The sequence below is a fragment of the Gopherus flavomarginatus genome, chromosome 6, assembly GCF_025201925.1.
Source record: "Gopherus flavomarginatus isolate rGopFla2 chromosome 6, rGopFla2.mat.asm, whole genome shotgun sequence".
NCBI classification, from domain to species: Eukaryota; Metazoa; Chordata; order Testudines; family Testudinidae; genus Gopherus; species Gopherus flavomarginatus.
The window spans coordinates 43,777,097-43,802,090 of record NC_066622.1 but is presented as its reverse complement, the minus strand read 5'-3'; the positions used below and the strand labels follow the sequence as shown (position 1 = coordinate 43,802,090).

Sequence of the window (24,994 nt, the reverse complement as noted above, 5' to 3'; positions counted from 1 at the left end):
CAAGTTAATTTTAAAGGAGTGCAAATACAGGATCAGACTGTGGCTACCTTCTCTGCCCCTCAGTGAAGTCAGAAGTACTCTCAAAAGGAAATGTGTATTTCATTTCAGCAGATAAATGGATAGCTTCATATTTTAAAGAGAGAATAAAATACTTAATCCAGTGTTTAATGATTTGGCTTTGTAGAAGGCTTATGTTCTGATTCTCTCCCTTCATTCAGCACTGTAGCTCAGGGAGAAGAAAAGGAAAATCTTACCACTGAAGCCCTGGAGCTCTCTCTGAAATACAAGTTTGTGACACCTTTGACATCCATGGTGGTTACGAAGCCAGAAGATAATGAAGATAAAGCTGCAATTGCTGATAAGCCAGTAGAAGGTACAGACGTTTTCAGTTTTACTTTACAAATGACCATTTGACATTCCCTTAGATAGGCGCTTTTCACTTTGGAGCAGAATTTCATATATATATTGTGATGAGGCAAGGCCATATGGCTACAGTAAAGTAGTGAGGAACAGGTATGTTAGCCCCAGGCTAAACAAATCCCTGGTACCATGGTAATCAAATGGCAGTTGCTCCACGTTAATCAAGACACCTGGGGCCAGTTGAGATCCTTCTAGAAGGCAGTGGAGATAGCTACATTGATTGGGACACCTGAAGCCAGACAAGGGCTGGCTGGAACTAGTTAAAAGCCTCTCAGTTAGTCAGTGAGGTGTGGGTGTCAGGAGCTATAGGAGGGAGCTGTGTTGTTGGAGGAATGAAGCAGTAGAAATCCATATCAGGTGTAAGGAAGGAGGCCCTGAGGTAACGGTGAAGGAGATGTTGAGTGGGGAGCTGCTATGGGGAAGTGGCCCAGGGTATTGTACATGTTCTATTTCCAAAAAGTCAGCTACCATAGCTGTTAATTTTAGGGTCCCTGGGCTGGAGCCCAGAGTAGAGGGTGGGCTTGGGCTTTCCCCCTCCCCTCCCTGATTAATCACTGAGACTGGGAGACAAAAGAGACTGTGCAAGGGAGGATTGCTTATCCGCACCTCCATTGGTGGCTTATGATGAAAATGGATCAGTAAACTGTGACCCTTGCCTCTAGAGAGAGAAGGGCTATGTGGAGGGTCACAGGGAGCCTCTGAGGCTAGCAAAAATCCGCCAGGAAACGCAGGACCCATGGAGTCAAGGACAGAACTTTGTCACAATGTGCAAATGTATTTTCCAAACCATGCCCTTCTATGGTTAGTGTAGCTTTCTCCTGTGCACCATACAGAATCATTTTTGTCCTTTAAACTCACTTCCATCAGTCCACCTTCCATTGCTACCCATTTGCCCATAAATTTAAAATATATTGTAAATTCAAAATCATGGTATATAAAAATACGAACATCTCAAAACAGTAAAATAAATAAAACCAAGAAACATGTTTAACCTAAATAATCTAGACATGCTCAACTTCAGTTCACATCCTTACCTCCTGAACTTTTCTGTATATTGTTTTAATTCAGGGTCAGATCCTGCAAGTTCTTACTCACATGAAGACAGAGTACTCTTGTAAGGTTTTGCATGTTCAGACATTTACATAGCTGAAGGGCAGGTATAATATCTTCATGTTTGGAAAACGCAATATACGTATATGATGCAATAGAAGAAAGTAGTCATTTAAAATTCAGATCCATTTATCTTTCCCTTGTTCTTGTTTACTTTGTTAGTTATTAGCTAGTTGTTCATTAATTTAGCTTTCTCTCTTACAGCCCATTTTCTCTTACTTAACCTATATGGCATGTAAAATGACTCTGTCCATCTTTAGTAAGCGGTACTGAGGAAATTAAAACAAGTATATTCCTTTTCAGTGCCTCAGCTATCACTTCACCACATACATTGTTCTGATTCTCCTCATTCGTATCTTGTCCTTGGATTAGGTCCACCAAACCTTCCACAAAACATCCCAGCTGGACTTCACCTCCACTACCCTAATGGCTTTTCTCTCCTTGCCTGCTTCCCAGCACTCTGATAGTTTCTTCACAAATCCCTGGCCTTCAAATGTGCTCCCAGCTGACCAACCTGCCCTTTCTGGACATGCAAATGGGGTTACAGATTCAACCATAGTCATGAGCTGTACCAGAAATTTGAAGGGTCTCATCTCATATCATGAAAATAGCAGCAGAATAAAATTATCAAGACCACTTGGCAGCTGCATGAAAGTGAGACAGAGTAAAGCAATTGTCAGTATAACTGTTCCCACGGGCTAATATTCATTTTTCACATGCATAATTGATTCCAGATTTGTTGTTCCATATGTTAAACGTTTTCTTTTCATTTGTTCCCCTTGCAGTTGGTTTACATTTACTCACATCAACAGCAAGAATATGGGTTTGAAATTTAAAATGCTACAAGAGTTATGTCTGAACCATCAAACCATATTTGATTTTTCTTCAGAATACCTAGAGCAGATTATCCAACTGTTTAACTGTGTGCCTGGAACTAACATTTAACTTTTTTTTATTATGATTATTTCATATCCATCCCTGATAACAGCTGAAGGTAAGTTTCAAATTCTATTTGTTTTACCCAGTACTTCTGTCTCTTAGTGCTGCTTGAGTATTAGTTGCTGAGTCATCTATTTGACAAATTACACACGTTACAAAAAATAAAATTATTTGAGCAGTATTCTGAGTGAATAATTCATAAATGGGTAAGAATTTTATGTTTTTTTTCAAGCAGAATATTCATAAATTGTTTTCATTGTTCACTCAGCTCCAGCTGTCTTTAGAAATTGTAATGAACCTATCACGATAGACTCTAGGTGCCTAATAGAAGCAAATAATAAGAATTGTTAGTTGCTTTCCATGGGCAGGATCATTCACCACCAGATAATTATATGGAGGTGACTCTTGGTGCACATATTTCTCTCCTCTCACATGGAGGACCAGGGTTGTCAGTTGCCCATTCAGCACCAAGCCACCTCATCCCCATAAAGGCTGCTCCATTAGTCTAGGATCCACATGGGAGAAATGGAGGAGACTGACAAAGCAGAGGAGTGGGTAGAATCAGATAGGATGTACACCATTCCCCCTCCAGCCATAAAGTTTACTAGGACAAGATGAGATAATATGTCTTTTCTGTGGACAGTCCCACAGCCCCCATGAGAATCCCCCAACACAGCCATACTGCCAGAGAACAGGTGTAGAAGCACTGGGCCTCCATGCAGATGGTCTTGGCCTCTTAGAGATCCCTGGGAATCTGGCAGGTTTTGGGGCAGGACCTGCGATGGATGGAAAACACATGCCCTACAGCCAAATTTAGGAGGAATGGCAAAAGAGGATCCTCAGAGACACCCTGCCCCCAACAAGTTTTACTGTGGGAGGAGATGGTCTGGCCTTAGAAATGGATTGTTGACTTGGCTTCTTCCAGGGGTTAAAGAAAAGAGCAGAATTTGACCCATGTACTGTGTCCGCATATATGCTACATAGAATCATAGAAATGTAAGGCTGGAAGGGGCCTTGAAAGGTCATCTAGTCCATCCCCCTATGTTGAGGGAGGACCATATGTACCTAGACCATCCTTGACAGGTGTTAGTCCAACTTATTCTTAAAAAACTCCAATGATGGGGATTCCACAGCCTCCTTTGGTAACCTGTTCTAGTGCTTAATTCTCCTTTACTTCAAATGTTTTTCCTAACACCCTTCCCCCCTCTCCTGCACTTCTGGGGATAGGCCAGATTCATGGTAAGATTTTTTGTTTAAATGTCCCATGTAAGTTTCAACTTTGCTAGATTAGTGTGGTTGTTTATCAATATTCATATCTACATTTGCTTAACCTCTATTACTTAACTCTTAAGAGCTCCAGTATTGTTGGAAAGCTCCCTTTGGATCTCATTAGTGCTGCTCCGCCTGTTGGCCTGAGCGGATTTCTCAAAAGCTACACAAGACATTTCCTTTCTCCAAGAGTTGGGTTTGCTGTCTCTAGAATGCTCTCAGCTTGGGAAACAAGGGATGATGCAGTATGTGTTTTCTAAACATCTAGAAATCTATAGATGAATGCAGAATATACTTTATTTTTATCTTTCATGTATCTGTTCTAATGCTGTTTTGTTTTATTCACAGCAAGGGCTGTCCCAGGCACTCAATCATGTAAGTCATAATCATGAGTTTCTGAATGAACTAGATTTATCAAAGGAATCATTTCAGGCAACAAAAATGATCAGGCAGAGGGAAGTAAGTTTGTCTGTGTTTTCACCTATATTTTAACAAACTCTAGGAAAAGAGTAGCAAATTCAACATAATAGGTTAAAATGCAACTAAAGATTGAACAGTCATATGTATAAACATCCTTATGATTTAGGGCTCGAGTCTTACAGCTGTGAAGCATCACAGATCAGGCTTCCACACCTTGCCAAATTATTCATCGGGAATCTCTGAGCCACATGTTGGAATCACTGGAAGAGAGTTCCTTTGGTGCCTCAAGTGGAGAGCATCAAATGATGAAGACAATGTAAATGAGTTTGTCTCTAGCCCAATGACACTTTGCCTGATTCAAGAGCAGCAGCAACTGTCACACTGCAGCTATAGCAAACTGTGTGTGTGTAGATAGTCTCTAATGTACTTGAGAAAACCCTGACAATCCTCTCCATTTGTTCTGTTTTTAATCCTCTGCCTTCCTCTTCCAGCCTTAAGTACTGTCATAGTCTGTCCTCTTCCAGACAAGAAATATCAGAGGAAATAGCTTCACAACCTGTTTGTGATACCCAGTCATTCACAGAGAATAAACACAATTACTTCTAGTACCTGCTGAACCAGTAAATTGGAAATTGGGATTGACACTCAAACCTGGGTTTTGCACATGGCAATGCAGAGCAGTACCATCAAACCATAACCATTATGTATTAGAACTAGAATAGAAATTAAGCTTGAACAGGTAATTTAAATTGTTAACATCCTACCTGTGTTGTAGATACAATGTGCAAATATCCCCTTTTGATTTTAGTTCTAACAATCTTTGTTCTTTGTTTCTATGCAGATCCAACACATTCTTATCTGTACTCTAGGCCTCCAATCCCCTCCCTATATACTAGTGGTGAGTTTGTTTTAAATAAAATAGGGAAAAGGTCTTCTCTGAAAAAAAGAGGAGAACCTTAAAAAGACCAAGTTGCAAAATTCTTCAGAATCTTTTGTATAATTAATTTTCATAAAAACAAAATAAATAAGCAATTTTTGTTCCATAAGCTCACATTTTAATTTGATCTAAAGTTTCCCTTATTCTTTTATAACGTTCAGCCTTCACTGGTTTAATCTTTATCATGGTCTTTCTTTCTGCTCCTAAACCTCTTGACAATAACCCTTACTCTTCTCTTCTTTGTCTGAATGGTAATCACTCAGCCTCCTACTTTCACCAGCATTTTTTCACGTCCCTCCTTGTTACTATTCCCAACAGAGCTTACTCGAGGCTAAGGGCTTACTTCTTGGTTTGCCACTTGGTGTAGCACTAGTATGTTAAATTTTAATAGTTGGGTTATAGATTTTTTTTTCTTCATCTGTAGAGCTTAGAAGTTTTATATTCAGAACATCTTTCAACAGGGTCAATTCTATAAGTAAATTTAAAAAAAAATTCCCAAGTTGCTCTCTTCCTAGCAGCAATCCAGAATACTGTGGTATATTATATTGATTTTACATAGCTTTAACTCTTCCACAATTCCATGTCACATTGGAAAGATGGACAAAACCAGGATTGTTTGGATTTTGCTAAACATTGTGGGTTAGCTTTTAGTTTTGCAAAAAAATGGGTGTTATAGCCAGCTTCTCTTTATCTAGCCCCCTAAAACTCTCATCCCAGAAATTTATCTTTTTGGCATTTGCCTATTCGTGGAAACATTTTGTAGGAATCAAATGATATCTTAACTATACACATTAAGCTCAGACTGTGTTCTTTGGTCTAATTCTAAGCACTTTTTGCATTAGGATATCATATTTTTCTAACAAAGTTGCCTCCTATGTAGATGGCCTTGTTACTGGACACTTTTATCACAACACACACACTTATCACAACAAAACTATTTTGCTAAAACTCTTATGAGGATTTGTTATCTTTAGGTCCAGAAATCTCATTGGGTTCCAATTTCTCCTACTTCCACCCAGTAAATTATGTTGATACACCTCTACCCTGATATAACGTGATCCAATATAACACAAATTCTGACATAAAGCGGTAAAGCAGCACTCGGGGGGGAGAGGGGGGCGGGGCTGTGCACGCCGGTGGATCAAAGCAAGTTCGATATAGCGCCATTTCACCTATAATGCGGTAAGGTTTTTTGGCTCCCGAGGACCGCATTATATCGGGGTGAAGGTGTATTAGCTAGACCATTGCCAAATGTGGCTACTCTTTCATTCTAATCCCACTGCTTCACTCTAATTTAAAAGTTGCTGTTCTAAAGAGGCAGTATAAATCAACTAAGAGGAGACATAATAATGTTTAATTAACTAGTTTTTGTTTGTGCACAACTTTTGAACATCTGCAGCATTATATAAATGCTAGTGATTATTATTTACAGTTGATGGAGATCCACACTTCATTATATCAGTGCCACAAAAAGAAGATGCCATTTGTTTCAATATCAATGAAGAGACAGGTGCAGTGTTAAATTTAATAGATGACCCAGTTACAGGTGAGTTTTTCATTCTTTAAATACAAAAAATCAGGATATTTACTTCATTTAGAGGGCTCTTCACCTTACATTTAGAGGGCCCTTCTCTTCCTTGACACAATGTGAGCTTGTAACTTGCAGTGACATTAATGGGAGTTACACAGCTACAGCAAGGGAATACTCCTTCACTGAGGGCTGGTCTACACTAGGGGAGGGGATCGATCTAAGATACGCAACTTCAGCTACGTGAATAATGTAGCTGAAGTCGAAGTATCTTGGATCGAATTACCTACCGTCCTCACGGCGCGGGATCGACGTCCGCGGTTCCCCCTGTCGACTCCGCTACCGCCGCTCGCTCCAGTGGAGTTCCGGAGTCAAGAGGAGCGTGTTCGGGGATCGATATATCGCGTCTAGATGAGACGCGATATATCGATCCCCGAGAAACTGATTGCTACCCGCCCATACGGCGGGTAGTGAAGACGTAGCCTTAGTGTAAAAGGTAAAGTGCATTGTACCATTAGTGTGACTATATTTTCACTTTTAGTAGGAAAAGGAACTTTTGGCCATCCCCTCAGAGGAATTGTACAGGTATAATATGGCCCAGTGAATGGAAGTAGTGTGAATTCCAAATAAGTCGTGTTTGCTATAACTTGCCTGGAATAGGCTTAAAATGAGTGATAGAAAATAATGGCTCAGACTTTTCCTTCTCAACACTGAAGCGCCAACCAATACAAGTAGAATCTTATTCCATACGCCCTGGTGGACGGCCGCTTATTCTGACTGAATTCCCATTCAACAGAAGACTCCAGGCCAGATTCTCCATTGCATTATAGCTCTTACATGCTGCTCTGGACCACAATAAACAAAGTCACAATTCTGATGTGATTCTGAACTGATTTATTTTCTCAGATTTAGTTTTTCCATGTCATTCCTTGACATATGCTGACCAGAATCTTTCTTTTTTTAATTTTAGGCATCAGAGTCAATGGGCAGCTTATTGGAGATAAGAGAGTGAGCAGTGATGCAAAGATCCAAAACACATATTTTGGAAAGCTTGGGATTGAAAATAAGAAGCTGGAATTAAAACTAGAAGTTACTCCTGAGAAAATAACCCTCCAGAAGGGCAGAAAGAAGACAGTTTTCACCTGGCTTGATACAGTCACCCTGCGACAAGAAGGGTATCACAAATACCAGAATCATTCAAGAATTTTCAAATTTGTGAAAAAGCTATTGTTCACTAAAGAATAAACTGAGTGAAATTTTTCATCTGAAACTTTTTTGGTGGAAATCCAGATTCAACAACAGCACAGGTTTTGTGAAAGCCAGTTTTGCTGAATTGTTTCAGCCAACATTTTATTTTTTAATTCAGGGGGAAAAAATGAAAAACTTCATTTTGACATTTTTCTAAATGAAATGTTTCAAATTTTCAGTTCTAAACAACTTTTTGTTTCACAATTTCTTTTAATTTTATTAAAAAATCAATCACAAACATTTTATAATGGTCAAAATTGAAATGTTTCATTTAGAAAATGTCAAAATGAAACATTTCATTTGACCAGTAATAATTTTTTTTTACTTTTTGATTTGCCAAAAATTCTGAAAAATTTCACTTTCAGACCGATCCAAAACTTGTATTTTATTTTATTTTATTTTATTTTTTAGAATCATCAAAGAATCGAAAAACCTGTTATTTGCACAGCTCTACTAAAATTGAGGATACATTTTATGAACATGCAAAGGATAACCTGAACACTCTAATACTGGTTCAAATCCTGCTAGATTCTGCTCTCAGCTTCACTGTGTAAATCCAGAGTAACTATCATTAAATTTCTCTAGATTTACAGTAATAAATGAGAGAAGAATTTTCCCCTTACGTAAAATAGGATTTAGCTTTGTACCCAATATTACAGTGACTAACAATCTTCAAGAGATAAATAACAAGATGTGGCCTATTCTATATATAAATTGTCAGAGTTTTAAGTTTCTCAAAAATTTTGCTCAAAGACAAAACAGATATATTGTAACAAACACATATTTTCAGAAATGGAAATCATGCCATTTATACGTAGAGGAATCAATGTCTCTTTTGTTGTGTGTGTGTATATATAAAAATAAAACTAGTTAGGGCCTGATTCTCCACCTGCTTTCTCAGTGTGGAGTTATTTATACCAGGCACCAGATCAGAATGACATTATTTTATATCCAGTTTGTACAGATATAAATGACTATCCAAGATACAAAATAATTGAGGATCAGCTACTGTTTGTTTTTAAATTAGCTTCAATATTCACAGCCCTACTTCTTCAGATTTTCATTAGGTACTCTGAGTAAAATTCTTGTCTCAGAACAAAGGGATGATCAACTTCAGTGTTCTGCTCTCCTCAGATGTTATATAAGGCACTGGTGAGACCTCATCTGGAATACTGTGTGCAGTTCTGGTCTCCCATGTTTAAGAATGATGAATTCAAACTGGAACAGGTTCAGAGACGGGCTACTAGGATGATCTGAGGAATGGAAAACCTGCCTTATGAAAGGAGACTCAAAGAGCTTGGCTTGTTTAGCTTAGCCAAAAGAAGGCTATGGGGGGATATGCTTGCTCTTTATAAATATATCAGAGGGATTAATATTAGGGAGGGAGAGGAATTATTTAAGCTTAGTACCAACGTAGACACAAGAACAAATGGGTATAAACTGGACACTAGGAAGTTTAGACTTGAAATTAGACAAAGGTTTCTAACCATTAGAGGAGTGAAGTTCTGGAACAGCCTTCCAAGGGGAGTAGTGGGGGCAAAAGACATATCTGGCTTTAAGACTAAGCTTAATAAGTTTATGGAAGGGATGGTATGATGGGATAGCTTAATTTTGGCAATTGATCTTTGAATATCAGCAGATAAGTATGCCCAGTGGTCTGTGATGGGATGTTGGATGGGATCTGAGTTACTGCAGGGAATTCTTTCCTGAGGGCTGGCTGGTGAGTCTTGCCCACATGCTCAGGGTTTAGCTGATCGCCATATTTGGGGTTGGGAAGGAATTTTCCTCCGGGGCAGATTGGCAGAGGCCCTGGAGGTTTTTCGCCTTCCTCTGCAGCGTGGGATGTGGGTCCCTTGCTGGTGGATTCTCTGCAGCTTGAGGTCTTCAAACCACAATTTGAAGACTTCAATAACTCGGACATAGGTTAGGGGTTTGTTATAGAAGTGGATGGGTAGGGTTCTGTGGCCTGCTTTGTGCAGGAGGTCAGACAGATGATCATATTGGTCCCTTCTGACCCTAAAGTCTATGAGATGCACAGCTAGAACCTGTTAGAACTGTGCAGTAGAGAGAGCATGATAGCAAAGACACAATCTGTCTTGTGCATTTAATATTTTTATTGTGGTAATGCCCAAAGAACTTATTCAGGATTGGAGCTTTATTTTTACTAGCATTGACGGAGAAGGTAGGTGAGGTAATATCTTTTATTGGACCAACTTCTGTTGGTGAGAGAGACACACTTTCGAGCCACACTGTGAGAGCTTGTCTTTCTCACCAACAGAAGTTGATTCAATAAAAGATATTACCTCAGTCACCTTGTCTCTCTGATATCCTGGGATCGACATGACAACAACTACACTGCATATAACATTGATGACACAGTCTGTAGAGTTTACTGTCTCAGCTCAGACAGTTAAAGGGGAGGGAGCAGTGAGACACAGCATTCAAGAAAAATAGTGATGAAAGGCATACATTTTATTAATAAACAAATACATAGGCATATTATATCCAATTGTGTCTCAGCCTATCCATTATTAGGTGGCCAGTTCTAGTAGATGTTTCAATAGAAGTGATTTGCAAAGAGATTTGAAAGTGAGGGATTAGCACTCAAGTCTCTCTCACGCACGCACGCACGCGCGCTACTTGCTTGTTTGCCAGACAGTTTTCCTTTCTCAAGTCCTTCATCATCTCTAGTAATTCTGTTGTTATTCACAATAATGACATCAAGAAACAACATTTCTTAATTATGGTTTCTTTTTTCCCCAGTCTAACTGTCATAATCAACAGGAAAAAAAATCTAGTGCTTTCAATGGGAGATGGCGCATCATTTGTTATTGTTTTGCACCAAGTGTGGAAGAAGCATCCTCTACACCAGGACTTCCTAGGATTGTATACGCTGGATAGTCACAAGCTGTCTGAACGTACCCATGGCTTATTAGGTATGAATTCACATAAGGCCTTGTGGGGTCAGACTCTTCAAAACTTTAACAACTATTTTTCTTATTTCTTTTCCCAGTGCTTAAACTGACCCACTTGCCCTCACTAGTCTCGCTGATCCACCTTAATGTCTGCCTAATACTCATCTACAGACTTGTTTTCTTTATTGCACAAACTCTCTCAAACTCTTTGAAAAGTGGATGTTTCTTGTTTCAGTTTGATCATCATTTTACACCTAGAGATAGGCACTGTTAAAATACCCATTACTCACTGTACAGCCAAAATCTGCCAATTCACTGTGCATGCATCCAAACTAGGAAAAATGGTATATTTTTACCTTGGAAATATTTTGACCTGCTAACACATGTTAAACTCAGAGACTGCCTTGTCTTCACCTGGGTTTTGTCTCCAGTTAGCTAACATGGTAAGAACATACCGTTTTTTTCCCCCATAGTGAAGACAAGGCCCTGATTTGGTGTTCAACAGTCATTCTGGGAATAAGGTAAGTGAGAGTCACACATCATCAATTTGGTCAATTCAGTGTACCTTTTCTAAACATATGCACATCATGCATCATTTGAAAGCTTATTATGGCTACTTTAAGATGAGGTATGATGTGGAACTGTCATGTGGTGTCAATACCATAGAAACAGGAATTAAAAACGATACCATCAACATGTTAAAATGACAACTTTGAAATACACCTCTACCCCAATATAATGTGACCCGATATAACACGGGTTCGCAAATAGCGCGGTAACCCGGGGCTCCGGCAGCAGGGCTTGAGCGGCGCTTTAAAGGACCCAGGGCTTCAGCTATTGCGGGGAGCCCCAGGCCCTGTAAATCACCGCTGGAGCTGCGGCAGTGGGGCTTGGCCGGCGATTTAAAGGGCCTGGGCTCCCTGCGGGAGCCAAAGCCCGGGGCTCTTTAAATCACCACTGGAGCCTTGTCACCGCCACCCCGGGGGCTGTGGCAGTGGGGCTCGGCTGGTGATTTAAAGGGCTGTGGGGAGCCCGGGCCCTTTAAATCGCCAGCCGAGCCCCGCTGCCGCAGCTCCATGGTAGTGACAGCAGGGCTCGAAGCTCTGGCCGCTGTGGGGATCCCCGGGCCCTTTAAATCATTGTCGGAGCCCTGCCGCCACTACCCTTAGGCTTCAGCAGCAGGGCTCGGGTGGTGATTTAAAGGGCCCGGGGCTCCCCGTGGCTGAAGTCCCGAGCTCTTTAAATCACTGCTGGAACCCTGCTGCCGCTATCCCGGTATAATGGGGTTTCACCTGTAACACGGTAGGGATTTTTGGCTTCCGAGGACCACGTTATATCGGGGTAGAAGTGTATTTGCATTTGTTTTTGTTACTTAATTACTCTGTTAGCTTAATGTATTATTTCAAAACAAAATTGGATTCCTTTGGGACCTCAAAACATTGTAACAATGTAAAGGGTAAAAAATATTTAGTAATAAATATGTAGCGGTATAAGTGAATTGTAATATCACTGGTGACATTTCTAGTCATCATCATTATCTCCTGTGCAGCTGAAGCCTGGCATGCGCTACAAGGCTGAAGCTCCGAACCTTGAGCCCTGGTGCCTCCCACAGGGCTGACACCCCAAAACCTGAGCCCTGGCACCTCCCATGAGTTTGAAAATGTTTACCAGAGTTCTATTCCAGTGGGCTCCAAATGAATTTAAGCCTTGGCATAGAACAGTGGTAGACTTGCCTTGTCCATGTTGTGCATGGAATGAAATTGCAGAACCATAGTGGTTTTTCTAATCTTGCCTGTAACTTGCTAGTGGCATATCTTGCAGTTTCTATATCTGAGGGAAGTAGGGCTTTATATCTTTGTAGCAGGTTGGAGAGGAGAAGAGCCTTCTTGTTGTACATGTCATTGTCTGTCTCTTTAATAAGCTGATAAAATGCAGCATGATAAGGTGACTGAACTGTTGCAGTGTAACTAGCTGGTTTTACTTTAAGATTTGTTTTACTCAAGCAGGAAGAAAGAAAGATTGAAGTGGTAAACTGTATCCTTAGCAATCAAGTCTTCCATACCTATTCTGTGCAACATGTGATCAGCTTCTCTTTGAAGTTCTGCTTTCCTTAGTTTGGTTGCTCTTCCACATTTCTATTTTATGAAGTTTCATGTCTTTCTTGTGTGTTTTTGTCTCAAGCAAACTATGCAACAAACCCAGTCCTGGAGGATGAGCTTTCTCTGGTGGCTATAGAAATACATGACTATGATGCTCTCTGATCAGATTCAGAGTCTCATTCAGTAGCAGCCAATACAGTTCGTCTCTCCTGGCTTCTGATGCCAGCATCCCAGAATTCTGTTCAGCACTGGTGGCTTTTGACAGTTTTGCATTTTTTTGATTTTCTTGACAAATAACACATTTTTCAAAGTTTGTGGAGAACTTTTTTTCTTTGATGTAAGCTTTAAGGTCCGTTTGTCCTCAATGTCTTCATATACTGTAACTTCCCCATAGAGATAAATTCCCAAAGCAGCATTGTTAGCATTACTACCGCTAATACTCACCATTCTTCATTTTGTACGAGTATAGAGACATGCTAAATTAGATCTATATTAGATCTATATGTTAGATCCAAATTGCCATTTTTGTATATTGAGCACTTTGATTGAAGTCCAGTACGAAGCTGTGTATTGTCATCTCCAACACTAATACTGACCTGAGCATAAGTGTCACTGAATTAAAAAACTGAACTAAAAAGCTACAAAGACAAAAGCTTTATATTAGGAATTCATGTACAGTTATACCTACTCACTCTGCAGCACAAACTGTGGCATGCAATCTATTGATACTGGAAAACAACCTTCAGAGTGAGGCTGATCTGTTCAGCAAATTTCAATTGAAAATATAGAAAACTATTATAATCACTTCTGAGATACTTTGACAATTAATAATGTGAGATATGAAAACATTTGATATTAGTATATTGCAAAATGCTGATAATCTGCCATTTTTGCCACATGCTAAACAGCTTAAAAATATTTCCCCATGCAAAACCATTAAATATCTTGAAATACATTGTTGTGTGATAGCTTTGACCAATAAATACCACAATAAGGTGTTGAAATTAATGTAGACAGTAAAAACTGTAGTAGTAGTCATGTTGCAGTGTTTTTGGAACTGTGAAAAAAATGACACACACTCATTTTGGACACCATTGTTTACATCACTTACAGGCTTACGGCACCACTTTACAGCTCCACATTGTACTTCATCGAACATAAATAAAATAAGCTTTCAAATGGTATATGATGTGGGTGTGTGTAGGGTGGGTACATTAAACTCCAAAAATATGTCTCTTTTTGGAGAATTGCTGCATACTTAAAGGCACAGCACCACTGAAACGTATTTTCTGCCAGTGTAATACCTTTACTGGGATGCATTATCCGTTGGAAGTACTACTGTGTGTTCAAGAATTATGTAAACTCCTGCCAATTTTCCCTTGCAGGTTTAGGTTGAGGGTAATAAGCTTGTATTCCTAACAGGTCAGTGAGTTTGCTGATGGTGGAAGGATACTGAATTATTACAGATGTACTCTCACCATTTTTTAGCACCTGTATTTGGAATCTGAAAAAAAAGTCATCAATGGTGACGTAAATTACATGTTAGTAAGCGAGTGTGTTAGGTGGTGTAATTTACGGGCCAATGGGGCCCTATAGCAAGAAAATGCTAACAGTAAGAGGTCAGATAAGGTAGGGCAGCGTTTTTCAAAGTTCGGGTCGTGACCCAGTACTGAGTCATGGCACATCAGGCACTTGGCCGCTCTGGTCAGCACCGGCGACTGGTACATTAAAAGTCCCATCAGCAGTGCTGCCCAGCTAAGGCAGGCTAGTGCCTACCTGTTCCAACACCGCATTGCACCTCAGAAGCGGCCAGCAGCAGGTTCAACACTGCTGCCTCCACCCTAAGCACCGGCTTCACACTCCCATTGGCCGGGAACTGGGGAGAGGGGAGAAGCGGTGCCTGCGGCTGAGAGTCGTGCAAAGCTGCTTGCACGCCTCTGCCTAGAAGCTGGACCTGGTGCTGGCTGCTTCCGGGGCACAGCATGGTCTACGGTGCCAGGACAGGCCGGAAGCCTGCCTCTGCTCCTCGGCTGCGCTGCTGACCAGGAGCTGCTGGAGGTAAGTCCGCATCACAACCCCACACCCCAATCCCCTGTCCCAGCCCTGAGCCCCATGGGTCATGGGCATCAACAATTTTCTTCAACTGGGTCCCCAGAAAAACAGTTTGAAAACCATTGAGGTAGAGCATTATTCGCTGTTCTTGCTACCATCCCATTGGTATTTTAAGTTACAGCATCCTACAGGCACACTGACATAGCCTGGTTTATATCAGCTCATTGGCATGAATCTCATAGTATCATTTATATCACCCCTGAGTTTGGCCTTGTATTTTATTAAATAAACTACAATTATTTCTATTTGTTAGCTAATATTTGTGAAAACACTCCAGTTATTCTGCACCAACCATATAACAATTTTATACAAACAATGCAACACAATGCAGAAGCAGCGGCAGAAAATTCTGCCAGAAGAGTGCACATGCAATTGGAATTCAGAAATTCTACCAAACAGTTTTCTGAGCTCAATCATTTTCAAGGTTACAATGGCTGCTTTCCCAATACGTGTATTTATTGTCGAATAAAAGCAGTAGGTGCTTGGATGGGACGCCCAACCAATGCAACTGAACAGACATGACAGAAAACAAGGTGACCATGAGGAATTTATGAAGGGAGATTAAAAGAGAGAAATTTTACCATGTATGCTTGAGTTAGGACACAATTTATGGAGAAATGGGGCAGAAATAAAATCCCTAATCTAAGAGCCCTAAACTAATTTAGATTAATCAAATAATTTAAAGATAATTATTGGCAACTCAGTTTTCAATTGTGAGGATCTACAGCTGTTCAAACAAAATGGTCTTGTACATGAAACATCTTTTTGAAGTTTTGATTTGCATAACTAGACAGCACTCTGTCCAACTCCATCCATTTTTGCATAGTACTCATCATATTTCATGAAGTTGTATGCCCAGATTGGCTTCCTTTAACACAAGTCACAGAAAATTTAGACACAGCTGGAAGATACTGTAGAAGAGTAAAGGATTATTAATTATTATTAAATAGATATTATACAAAATACAAAACAAATAATACTTAAATTGGCCTGAAAGTTAGTTAGTATTTGCTTATGCAAAATCAGTGTATCCACAAATTGTGTGGATGCATATTTGACATTCTGCTGAAATTTTGGCCCTGTATACCTAGATCCTTAGGAGAGCCTGAAAAATCAATGTAGGAGCGTAAATGACGTTTTTAATGCACATCACAGGCATGAAATGTTAACAGTTGATATTGTTTCTCATTTTTTAGGGCAATTTTTTCACCACATTGACTTTAATATACTTGAAATCCATCCTGGGTCTGATCCCAAGAAACCAGATGCTACAATCGTGATCAAAAACAATAAACTGACAGTAACTAGGTAAATAATAATAAAGTCCTTTGAAAATATTACCTTATCTACTTGTAGCTTGTGCATTGATATTTACATAGTTATATGTTTTCTATTTCAGGGGCTGGCAGAAAGATTACAGAAAAGATCCCAAGCATGGCATTGATATCCCTTGCTGGTTTGTTCATAACAATGGAGCAGGGCTGATTGATGGAGTTCACACAGACTATATTGTTTCCAATATATTTGGCACAACTGTAAATTAATCCTCAGATGTGTGTTTAGAGACCATTTTTCTGAATGACTTATGCTTTCTAATAATCAATCAGCTGTTAAATTATAGTTAAGCTTACCTATCTATCCTGATCTCATAGAACTGAGAGGGACCTTGAAAGGCCATTGAGTCCAGTCCCCTGCCTTCACTAGCAGGAACAAGTACTGTCCTTCACAGATTTTTGCCCCAGATCCCTAAATGGCCCCCTTAAGGACTGAACTTACAACCCTAGGTTTAGCAGGCCAATGCGCAAACCACTGAGCTATCCCTCCCCCAGAATTGTTGTGTTAGTTGGCAATACTGTCATATAACCAATTCTAGTGAATCAGGCTAGTTTGTGTGTGATTAATTCTTAAATGAAAAGTAGCTGTTGTGTTTGCCTAAACAGGCATCACGCAACCAATATCTACAAAATCATTCTATTTCATCACATAAACCAAATATAGATTTTTTTTTATTAAATTCATTTACAAGCTTTATAATTCCTCTCTGTAAATGGAGGAAAACATTTAATTCAAGTACTTGAGTCTCAAAATAAATAAAAGCTTCAAAACTTGCTGTCTTATTTAGTCATTCCAATTGCCATCCAACAAGGCATAGATTCCAGAGTGTCAGGTAAATGTTGTAATGAATTATCTGCAGCATAACAGAGCATCTGACACTTCTGATCAGATAGATCAGACCTTATTTTCAAGGGAATTTATAAATCCATAACTTTGTAGAACTATTTGTGTACTTAATTGTATTGTGTGGTGTGCTGGTGTACCACCACGTTCCTGGAAGGATCGGCAGCAAGGGTTCATCCTGGGATCTCTGGATTTTAAAGCATGAATCACTATTACCTGAACTGAAAAATTCAGTTCCGATAGCTCGTCTGTATCAGGCTCATCAACCTTTGAATGTGACCCAGCCACCACTAGAGTGGGGAAAAAATAGGCCTACATTTTAATTCACAGCAAAATGCAACAATAAAGTAGTTTTGTCATGTGCTGTAAATATTTGGCACATTCTGTTAAAATGAACACTTCCCGAAAGAGTAGGAGTAGGAAGATGAACCCCAGAGCATGAGAATCCATAAGAAATATCTATCCTGTTTTCACGCTAATTTTAGTAAAGAAAAATGGGACGTTCAGAAATAAAGAAGATACATGCTACTATACTGGGCACATAGTCTCTATATTTGCCAATTTTTTGGCTTTGATAAATAAGGTTACAACAGTATATGTAGAGTTCTAGGTATTTCTAATTGATAGCAAAATAAGGAATATTGCAAATGATAAGAAAACCTTGTTTTAATTACCCACCAGTAATATAAAGTTGGCAACACTATAAGGAAGCAGAGTCACCAAAAAAGTAAATTTTGTCCACAACATATCTTTGAGTCTTAAAAAAATTAACAAAAAATTAAATTTAATCAAACTAAGCAGTTTTGTCAATGCTGAATCATTTTGTGGAGAAGTGTCTGTTTTGCTGGTGGTTCTGTCAAGAAGGATTTTGAGGTCCCAGCCTCTCCAGTCACGTCTGACCAGAGAGGGAGAGAGAGAAATAAAAAAGCTGAACTTTTTGACACAGCTGTTTTGACACAATTCTATTTTGCAAGAACATTCAAAAGACTTTGGTTTTGTTCCACTGTGGAATGAAAACAAATTGAGAGAGCTCAAAAATTGTCACAAAACAGAATTGTCATTGTTCGCCAGATATCTCTAGTTCTGGATGCTTAGACGCAACAGAGTTGTTATAAGTGTCCTATGGCAGTTCATCACACTTTTCTGTTTCTCAACTCAGTATTTTACTTTTAATTTTGCAGTTCATCCTCTTTTTGATGCATGTGTAGATGCCATTAAGGTTAATAGAAAATTAAGTGCATGGGTCAGAGGAAAAGTAGACTCTTTGTGTATACAATTATTTTTAAAGACATGTTAAAAAACTATTTTATTGAAAAGATTATACAGGTTTACAGTTAATGTCCACAAACAGATGTGTAGGCTTATCCCACTCATACTTGCTAACATTAGAGTAGCATGTAAACTTAATTATAGCATATCTACAATTCCAAAAGTTAATATTTAATTTTTTACCCCAGAACATTGGCTTGGCAGTGCCACTATAATTAAGGTTGCATCACCATTTCTATTTGAAGGTCAACTTTCTAAGTCCTCCTCTAAGCAACATGCTTAGTTGGAGTCCTTTGAAGTTTGGTGTGCCTTAGGAGGGTGCAGGGTAGGGTTAGTGACCCAAATTTGTGGAGCTATAAAGCACAGGAAAGAACAGCAATTTTCCGAAGAGTTTCTAGGTTTTTTATTTTATTTTATTTTGCAGAGCTAGACATTAAATTGTTGATGTGATGCAGATCAAAACAGTCTTGAGTCCGCCAAGTTTTATCTAAGGTAATGGATGGCAACCACTAAATCTTTGGGGGAGACAAATAGAGAACAGCATACATGCACCAATAAAAAAAAAAAAGAAAAGGCCTTTATTTGTTTTAGATGGGATCCTGTGGGAAAGAGTGAATGGGTGTAAAAGGAGGTGAAAAGAGTACATTTAAGTAACAGGGGTTGGCAGTGTACAGGTATTTGTGTTAACGGTGTATTGGGACATTGCTTAAAGAGAACAGTGTTAAGGTTGCATAGGCAACATTAATGTAGTTTTTTGCCATTGAATTTCCATTTTTTTTAATGGCTAAAAGTCAAATTTTAATCAGATAAGCTATAAAGGCTAATAAAGATAAATGAAAAGCAGCTGAAAAATCACACTAAACCATACACTAGTCTAAAGTAAGTCAAGGGTAAATTTCCCTTCTCTAGTTAGACTGAAGGAGAAAAGGTAACTTTTAGGAACACGTAGGGAGGAAGAAGGGGGTCTGCCACACAACCCAAAGGAGCAGCACAGATGAACTCCACCCCTCCCTTCTATTTTTCTGCCTGCCACCCTTTGTGTTAAATCTTGCACTCTGTAAATCAGGCATGAAGACTACAGTGAACCAATGCAGTTACACACCACTGTAAAACCAGGACAAGAGCAGAATCAGGTCCCCCCATATCTAAACTATGCTTCCCTGCTGCTATGTGAGGGATGGAGGGGCAGGTTTTCTGAGGACTACTGGCAGCCTAACCTGCAGGAAGGAAGAAATTACCACAGCAGCATTTTCTCTCCCCTGCAGGCAGTGCTGCATGGACACTGCACAGCACTGTCTCTGATATCTCTTATCTTCCCCACCCCAAACCCACTTTAATGGCAGCAGGAAGACAGCAAGTGAGGGAGAAAGGGGAGAGGGTTGTGTGTGTGTGGAGTGTCAGGGAATGGTGAGTGAAGGGGAGAGGAGAAAAGTGAGGACAAATGCATGCAAGGTGAGAGTGGGGAGGGGTGTTTCCAGGCCACATTGAGTGCAAAAGAGGTGTAGGGGGAAGGGGAGGCAGGTAAGGGAGAGCACATGAGAGGTGAAAGAGTTAGGGAGAGGAAGCAGGTGAGGGTGAGTGCATGCAGGGGCCTTGGGAGAGGGGAAGAGGTTATGCCTGGTGAAAGAAGCTTGAAGGAGGAGAAACCAGTGAGGGCATGCCAGGCAAAGAGAATGGGTGAGGGTACAGGCAAGTGAGATGAGGGGGTTGGGGACAACTGGGCAATGGCATAGGCATGTGACATGAGGGGGGAATGTGGGCATGTGAGGTCAGAGGAGGGAACAGCTTGGCCAGGGTGGAGAAGTGTGGTGAGGTAAGGGGGGCTGGAGAGTGGAGAACAGGGTGAGGGCATGGGCATGTGAGATGAGGGAGTTGGTGGGAACAGGGCAAAGATGCAGGTGTGCAAGGTGAGGTGGGAACCAGGAGGCAAGGGTGAGTGTAGTGGCAAGGGGGGAACTGGGCATGGGGAAGAGGGCTTGAGGGGGGGAACTACATGAGTGTGAGAGAGCAGGGATGACTAGTGTGTGGCTATGGGGCGACTAAGTGGTTAGTGCATGTATGTGCATGTGAGGGAGGTGGTGACTGAGGGGTGTGGGTGAGGGGGCTCAGCGATAGGGATCCCAGTGAGGGTGTGCGCATGTGAGGTGAGAGGGGGGGTCAGAACTGGGTTGGAAATAAGGTGCAAATTGTTAACAGTGAGAGTTATAAATAGTAAAAATAATGGAAACATTTTTAAAGATTGAAATAGAAATCTGAGTCTGAGGGCACACAAGGATTGTAACAAAAACTGAAGGAAAAAAGATGAAAATCAAGTTATAGAAGAATAAAATGGAGGACAAGAAAAGAAATGGAAAAGAATGAAGTCAGCCATGGAAACAAGAAAGATTATTTTATAATAAATTTGCTTGATTCAGAATTTTGATTCTACTAGTTAACGGTTATTAGGCTGAGGAAAAAAACTAACATTTTCTCTCAGGTGTTGTACTGGAAGGGTTAAGAGTGTCCAAATGCACCTACCCACTCAGCCTGAGCAATTATGGGGCACAAGGCAATGTGGGACCCAAACATATCTTCAGTTTCCTGTTTAATCTGTGGGGATGAATCAGCCTTCTAGAGGTAAGTGGCAAAATGCATGCGTCATCAGCTTATTGTGGCTCAGTTGTCAGGTGTGAGCATATCCTCAGCACCTCTCAGCTGTCTCTGACTAACCTGGAGCAGCCTGACAACCCTTTCCCAGGAAAATGTTGTTATTACAGATTCATTCTCTGGTCTATGAGACGTAGGAAAGAACTGTCTCTGCAGGGGACTGCTGAACATGACTATGCCCACCTCACAATGACCTTGAGACAGAGAATTGTCGAGCAGTTTCCCCACAACTGTTCTTCATTATTATTCCCAAATCTGAAACTGTTAATCATATAGCATGTCTTCTCTTGTCCACTATCGCACTGTTTTATTCTTTACTTTGTTTACCTCCAGTTTCATTTACATACATTTTCAATATATCTTATAACCAAATATACCATAAATCCTTTAAAATTACATAAAAAGCAAACTCCAAGTTCCCAATTATTAAGTATAATTACAATATTTCAGAGGTAAAATTATTTTTGACATATATATATATATATTAGCAAGCAAAGCTGAAAGAAAATGATAAGATTATTATATATAAGTGAAATTAAGTCAGAAGTGTCTGAAACATCATCACTTTACTGTTTTCTTTTCCCCAAGTGTTTTTCTTTAGGGAGTTATATGTAATGACCAGCAGGAAATAGTACCAGTGGCTGATTCTTGCCTGTAATCTTTCTTGTTTCTTCTGAAACAAAAAGCAAAACAACTCATGAAGAAAACATTCAAACTTTAGGCCACCGTACTCCAATCCAGTCTGGGTGGGTTGAACCTTATGCCTGCAGAGACTGCTTTTGCAGTCAGTGGGACTGTGTGCAGGTACATCCATACCAACCTGATGATAGTACTGAGATCTTATTTTAGATAGCATCTTTCATACAAATGGTATCTCAAAATGCTTGAAAGTTTGTATAAAATAAGCAGACCAATTTTGAATTGGATTCCTGAAGCAAGTAGAATGCCAGTAATGAAATGAGGATGGGAGGAGAAATGGAGGGTTTTTTAAATGCATTTATTTGCTAACAAAACTAACAAAAAATGCACCTATTTAATGCTCTGAGCCATATGCCCATTCATTATACATCTACAAACAACCAATATCCAACAAGTTGAAACCCCTCCCAAACTAGGAAACAAATGAGGCTTGTGAGATCAACAAATCCAAGCTGTCACAAACCATTGGATGACTTACTCTAATGATTCAGTTGACATTGATTAAGACAACTATTACTGCAACCAAACACTTTTTAAATTGTGGAATTTGTTCTAATCTCCAGCATGTTTGCCACTGATACGTAGTTTTAACACACTAAATCCTTGAGGTGTCTCTGACTGAATACAGAATATTAAAACAAATTAAATTGCATAAATAAAGTATTCTCCCACGAAAGCTCATGCTCCAATATGTCTGTTAGTCTATAAGGTGCCACAGGACTCTTCGCTGCTTTTACAGATCCAGACTAACACAGCTACCCCTCCGATACATAAATAAAGCATATACTCCTCCCTCTCCCACACACCACTGGTCCATTTTACCTGGCAACTCTATGCTTTTGTCCATGAACACTGAGGACTCTTTCATCCTCTCCCTGACTTGCTCCAGGGTTACTTTCCAAATGTGTATCAAAGTAAAACTGACCTTAGAAACACAAAACCAAAAATATTTCAAAATCACATTTATCAGAAAACTTTTAAAAATAGATATTTTAGTTCATTGAATCAGAACAGCTGGTGTGGCTCCAGGGTAAGTAGTTGTTCAATCTGCCTGAGAAAATACTAGCTGCTCCATGTAATTCAGCTGTAGTAGTCATACAAACCAACAATAAAAGGCATATGATGGAAGTTTTCTGAATACTCTGAAACAGCTCCCTTGTTTCAGAAGTCATTCTCTTTGATCCTAGATACTTATCTAGGATTCTTACGATCCCAGGACCAAATGCTGCAAACAGATTCACAGATGTGAACCCTTACACTCACACAGTATCCCATTGACTCCTACATATACATTTATTTGTTTCTAGCTTTGGGATATACAACGTCTTTCTGTCTGAAAAAGATTTTTGGTCAATATATTTTAAGGAAAGGTGTTTTTTTTCTCCTTTAGATTTACACCAGGTTGAGATGTTTGGGTATTTTTTGTGGTGGAGAAAGGGAAAACACATGATGTGCTCCATATTTATTTTGTGACTTTTATAATCCTGAGCCTGGGTAGGCAATTAATTCATTATTTTATATCAAAAGTACTTGCTGTACACAGTATATTATCTCACTGTAGATTTAGGAGTTAGGCTTTTGCTGTTCAGAAAGTCTGTCTTTTCTGAAGTTGGCCAAAAAGTGTTATATAAGCCCTGAATGTACCATTTCTTAAAGGAAATATAGCAGTATTGTATGGTCTGAGGACAAGACTCTGTTCTAGAGGGCTCCAAAGCATCATGGAACCGAGTCTGGATTGCTTCGTTACAGAAGCATGATATTGGGTGATTAAATTAGGTTACTGGACCAAATCCAGAGCTCCTTCCTCAGGCAAACACCCCTTGACTTCAGCTAACTCAGGTTGATTATTCATTGATTTTAATGAGACTTGCCAAAGCACAAACCTAGTAAGATCTGAGTAAGGAGCTCAAGAGTTTGCTCAAGGAAATCAAAGTTAAGGACTCAGAAATATCTAATTGATCGGCAAATTTTAGATGGAATTGACGATTAATCAGAAAATGAGTAAGTACATATAGAAGTATAAATAAATTTTCCACTTGCCTGTGGAAAAGTTTCCTTTTCACCATCTGAATATCTACCAGATAAACATACCTTTTCGAACACCAGACATCTGGGCACAAGGACTTTAATAATCCCACATGGGTGCTACCCAAGCACTGAAAGAAGGCTGGAGCACTATACAAACTATTTAGAGATGGCAGATCACTTGTGATGCCCCTTGGCTCCACCTGTACTTAAACCACCAATTAAAAATATAGTATTAGCCTGTGTAGTAACTGAGGTGAAAAGTGTTGGATTTTTTAATGCTAAGAGCTAAAACATTTTGCATTTGTGCTCAGCAATGGGAGACATTAACACTTGGTAAAGAAGAACAACATACTGATACAGCAGGATTTTGCATTTCAGCATTGCTGGATTATTTATACACACCATTATGATTATTTGTAGGCTATTTATAGGCTTTTCTGTGATGCTCATCACTCTTGTAACTGAGCACCTCACAGACATTAATACATTTATTCTCTAGGTCACTGTGACATAGAGATGTATTATTATCCCCATTTTACTAGTCAGGAACTAAGGCACAAAGCCTAAATATTTTCTATGGGAAATCAGTAAAATTATTCCTGGAATAAAATACAGATCAACATCAGTAAGAAGAGCAGAATTTAGTCCAAAGGAATTTAATGACTTGCCCAAATTGGGAACAGAACTCAGATCTCCTGAGTTCCATGTCAATAATTTAAGTGCAATACCATCCTTCCGTTCCTAGGCCATACTACACTACTTGGATGATACATACCAAGAAGTCCACTGGCTTTGTCAGAAAAATGGTCAGTGTCCATGAAATATAATCCAAGGAAACGATTTGAAGACCTTACAAAAGCAATTTTTATTGTGATGTTGTCAGATGCTGTCATTGTAAGACTTCTTTCCTTTTCAACTGCAATCTTCAGCCTAGGAAAAAAAGCAATCTTGTTTTTTCTCAGAAAAATGTTAAGATACTGATGTAATGCTTGAGTATTTGGTGGTGATATTATTATTTGCATTACTGTTGTGCCTAGGAGGCCTAGTCATGAACCAGGACCTGATTTATTATATGTATGCTGCTGACCTTTGTAATCAGGGTTTTTTATGCACTAAACTTGAACTGAGGTCATAATTTCTATTGAGCAAAATGTACAGTAATTTGCCTCCTCCCACA

At 39.6% G+C, this 24,994-nt stretch overlaps 2 protein-coding genes across 2 annotated transcripts in view; one reads left to right on the top strand and one right to left on the bottom strand.

Moving 5' to 3' along the window:
- The window catches only part of LOC127053290 (inter-alpha-trypsin inhibitor heavy chain H3-like), a 42,192-nt gene extending 24,266 nt beyond the window's left edge, over positions 1-17,926 (top strand). Inside the window, exons 14-22 of the mRNA XM_050957752.1 lie at positions 219-373; positions 2,519-2,524; positions 4,087-4,113; positions 5,000-5,056; positions 6,528-6,641; positions 7,594-7,798; positions 10,635-10,807; positions 16,194-16,305; positions 16,397-17,926. Coding sequence (XP_050813709.1) covers positions 219-373; positions 2,519-2,524; positions 4,087-4,113; positions 5,000-5,056; positions 6,528-6,641; positions 7,594-7,798; positions 10,635-10,807; positions 16,194-16,305; positions 16,397-16,541 — 994 coding nt within the window. The 3' untranslated portion in view covers positions 16,542-17,926. The remainder of the gene's footprint in view (positions 1-218; positions 374-2,518; positions 2,525-4,086; positions 4,114-4,999; positions 5,057-6,527; positions 6,642-7,593; positions 7,799-10,634; positions 10,808-16,193; positions 16,306-16,396) is intronic.
- Positions 17,927-21,687: 3,761 nt separating this feature from the next.
- LOC127053298 (inter-alpha-trypsin inhibitor heavy chain H4-like) overlaps positions 21,688-24,994 on the bottom strand; it is a 46,180-nt gene continuing 42,873 nt past the window's right edge. Inside the window, exons 22-24 of the mRNA XM_050957774.1 lie at positions 24,593-24,747; positions 22,612-22,714; positions 21,688-21,763 (exon numbers count right to left, since the gene is read on the bottom strand). Coding sequence (XP_050813731.1) covers positions 21,688-21,763; positions 22,612-22,714; positions 24,593-24,747 — 334 coding nt within the window. The remainder of the gene's footprint in view (positions 21,764-22,611; positions 22,715-24,592; positions 24,748-24,994) is intronic.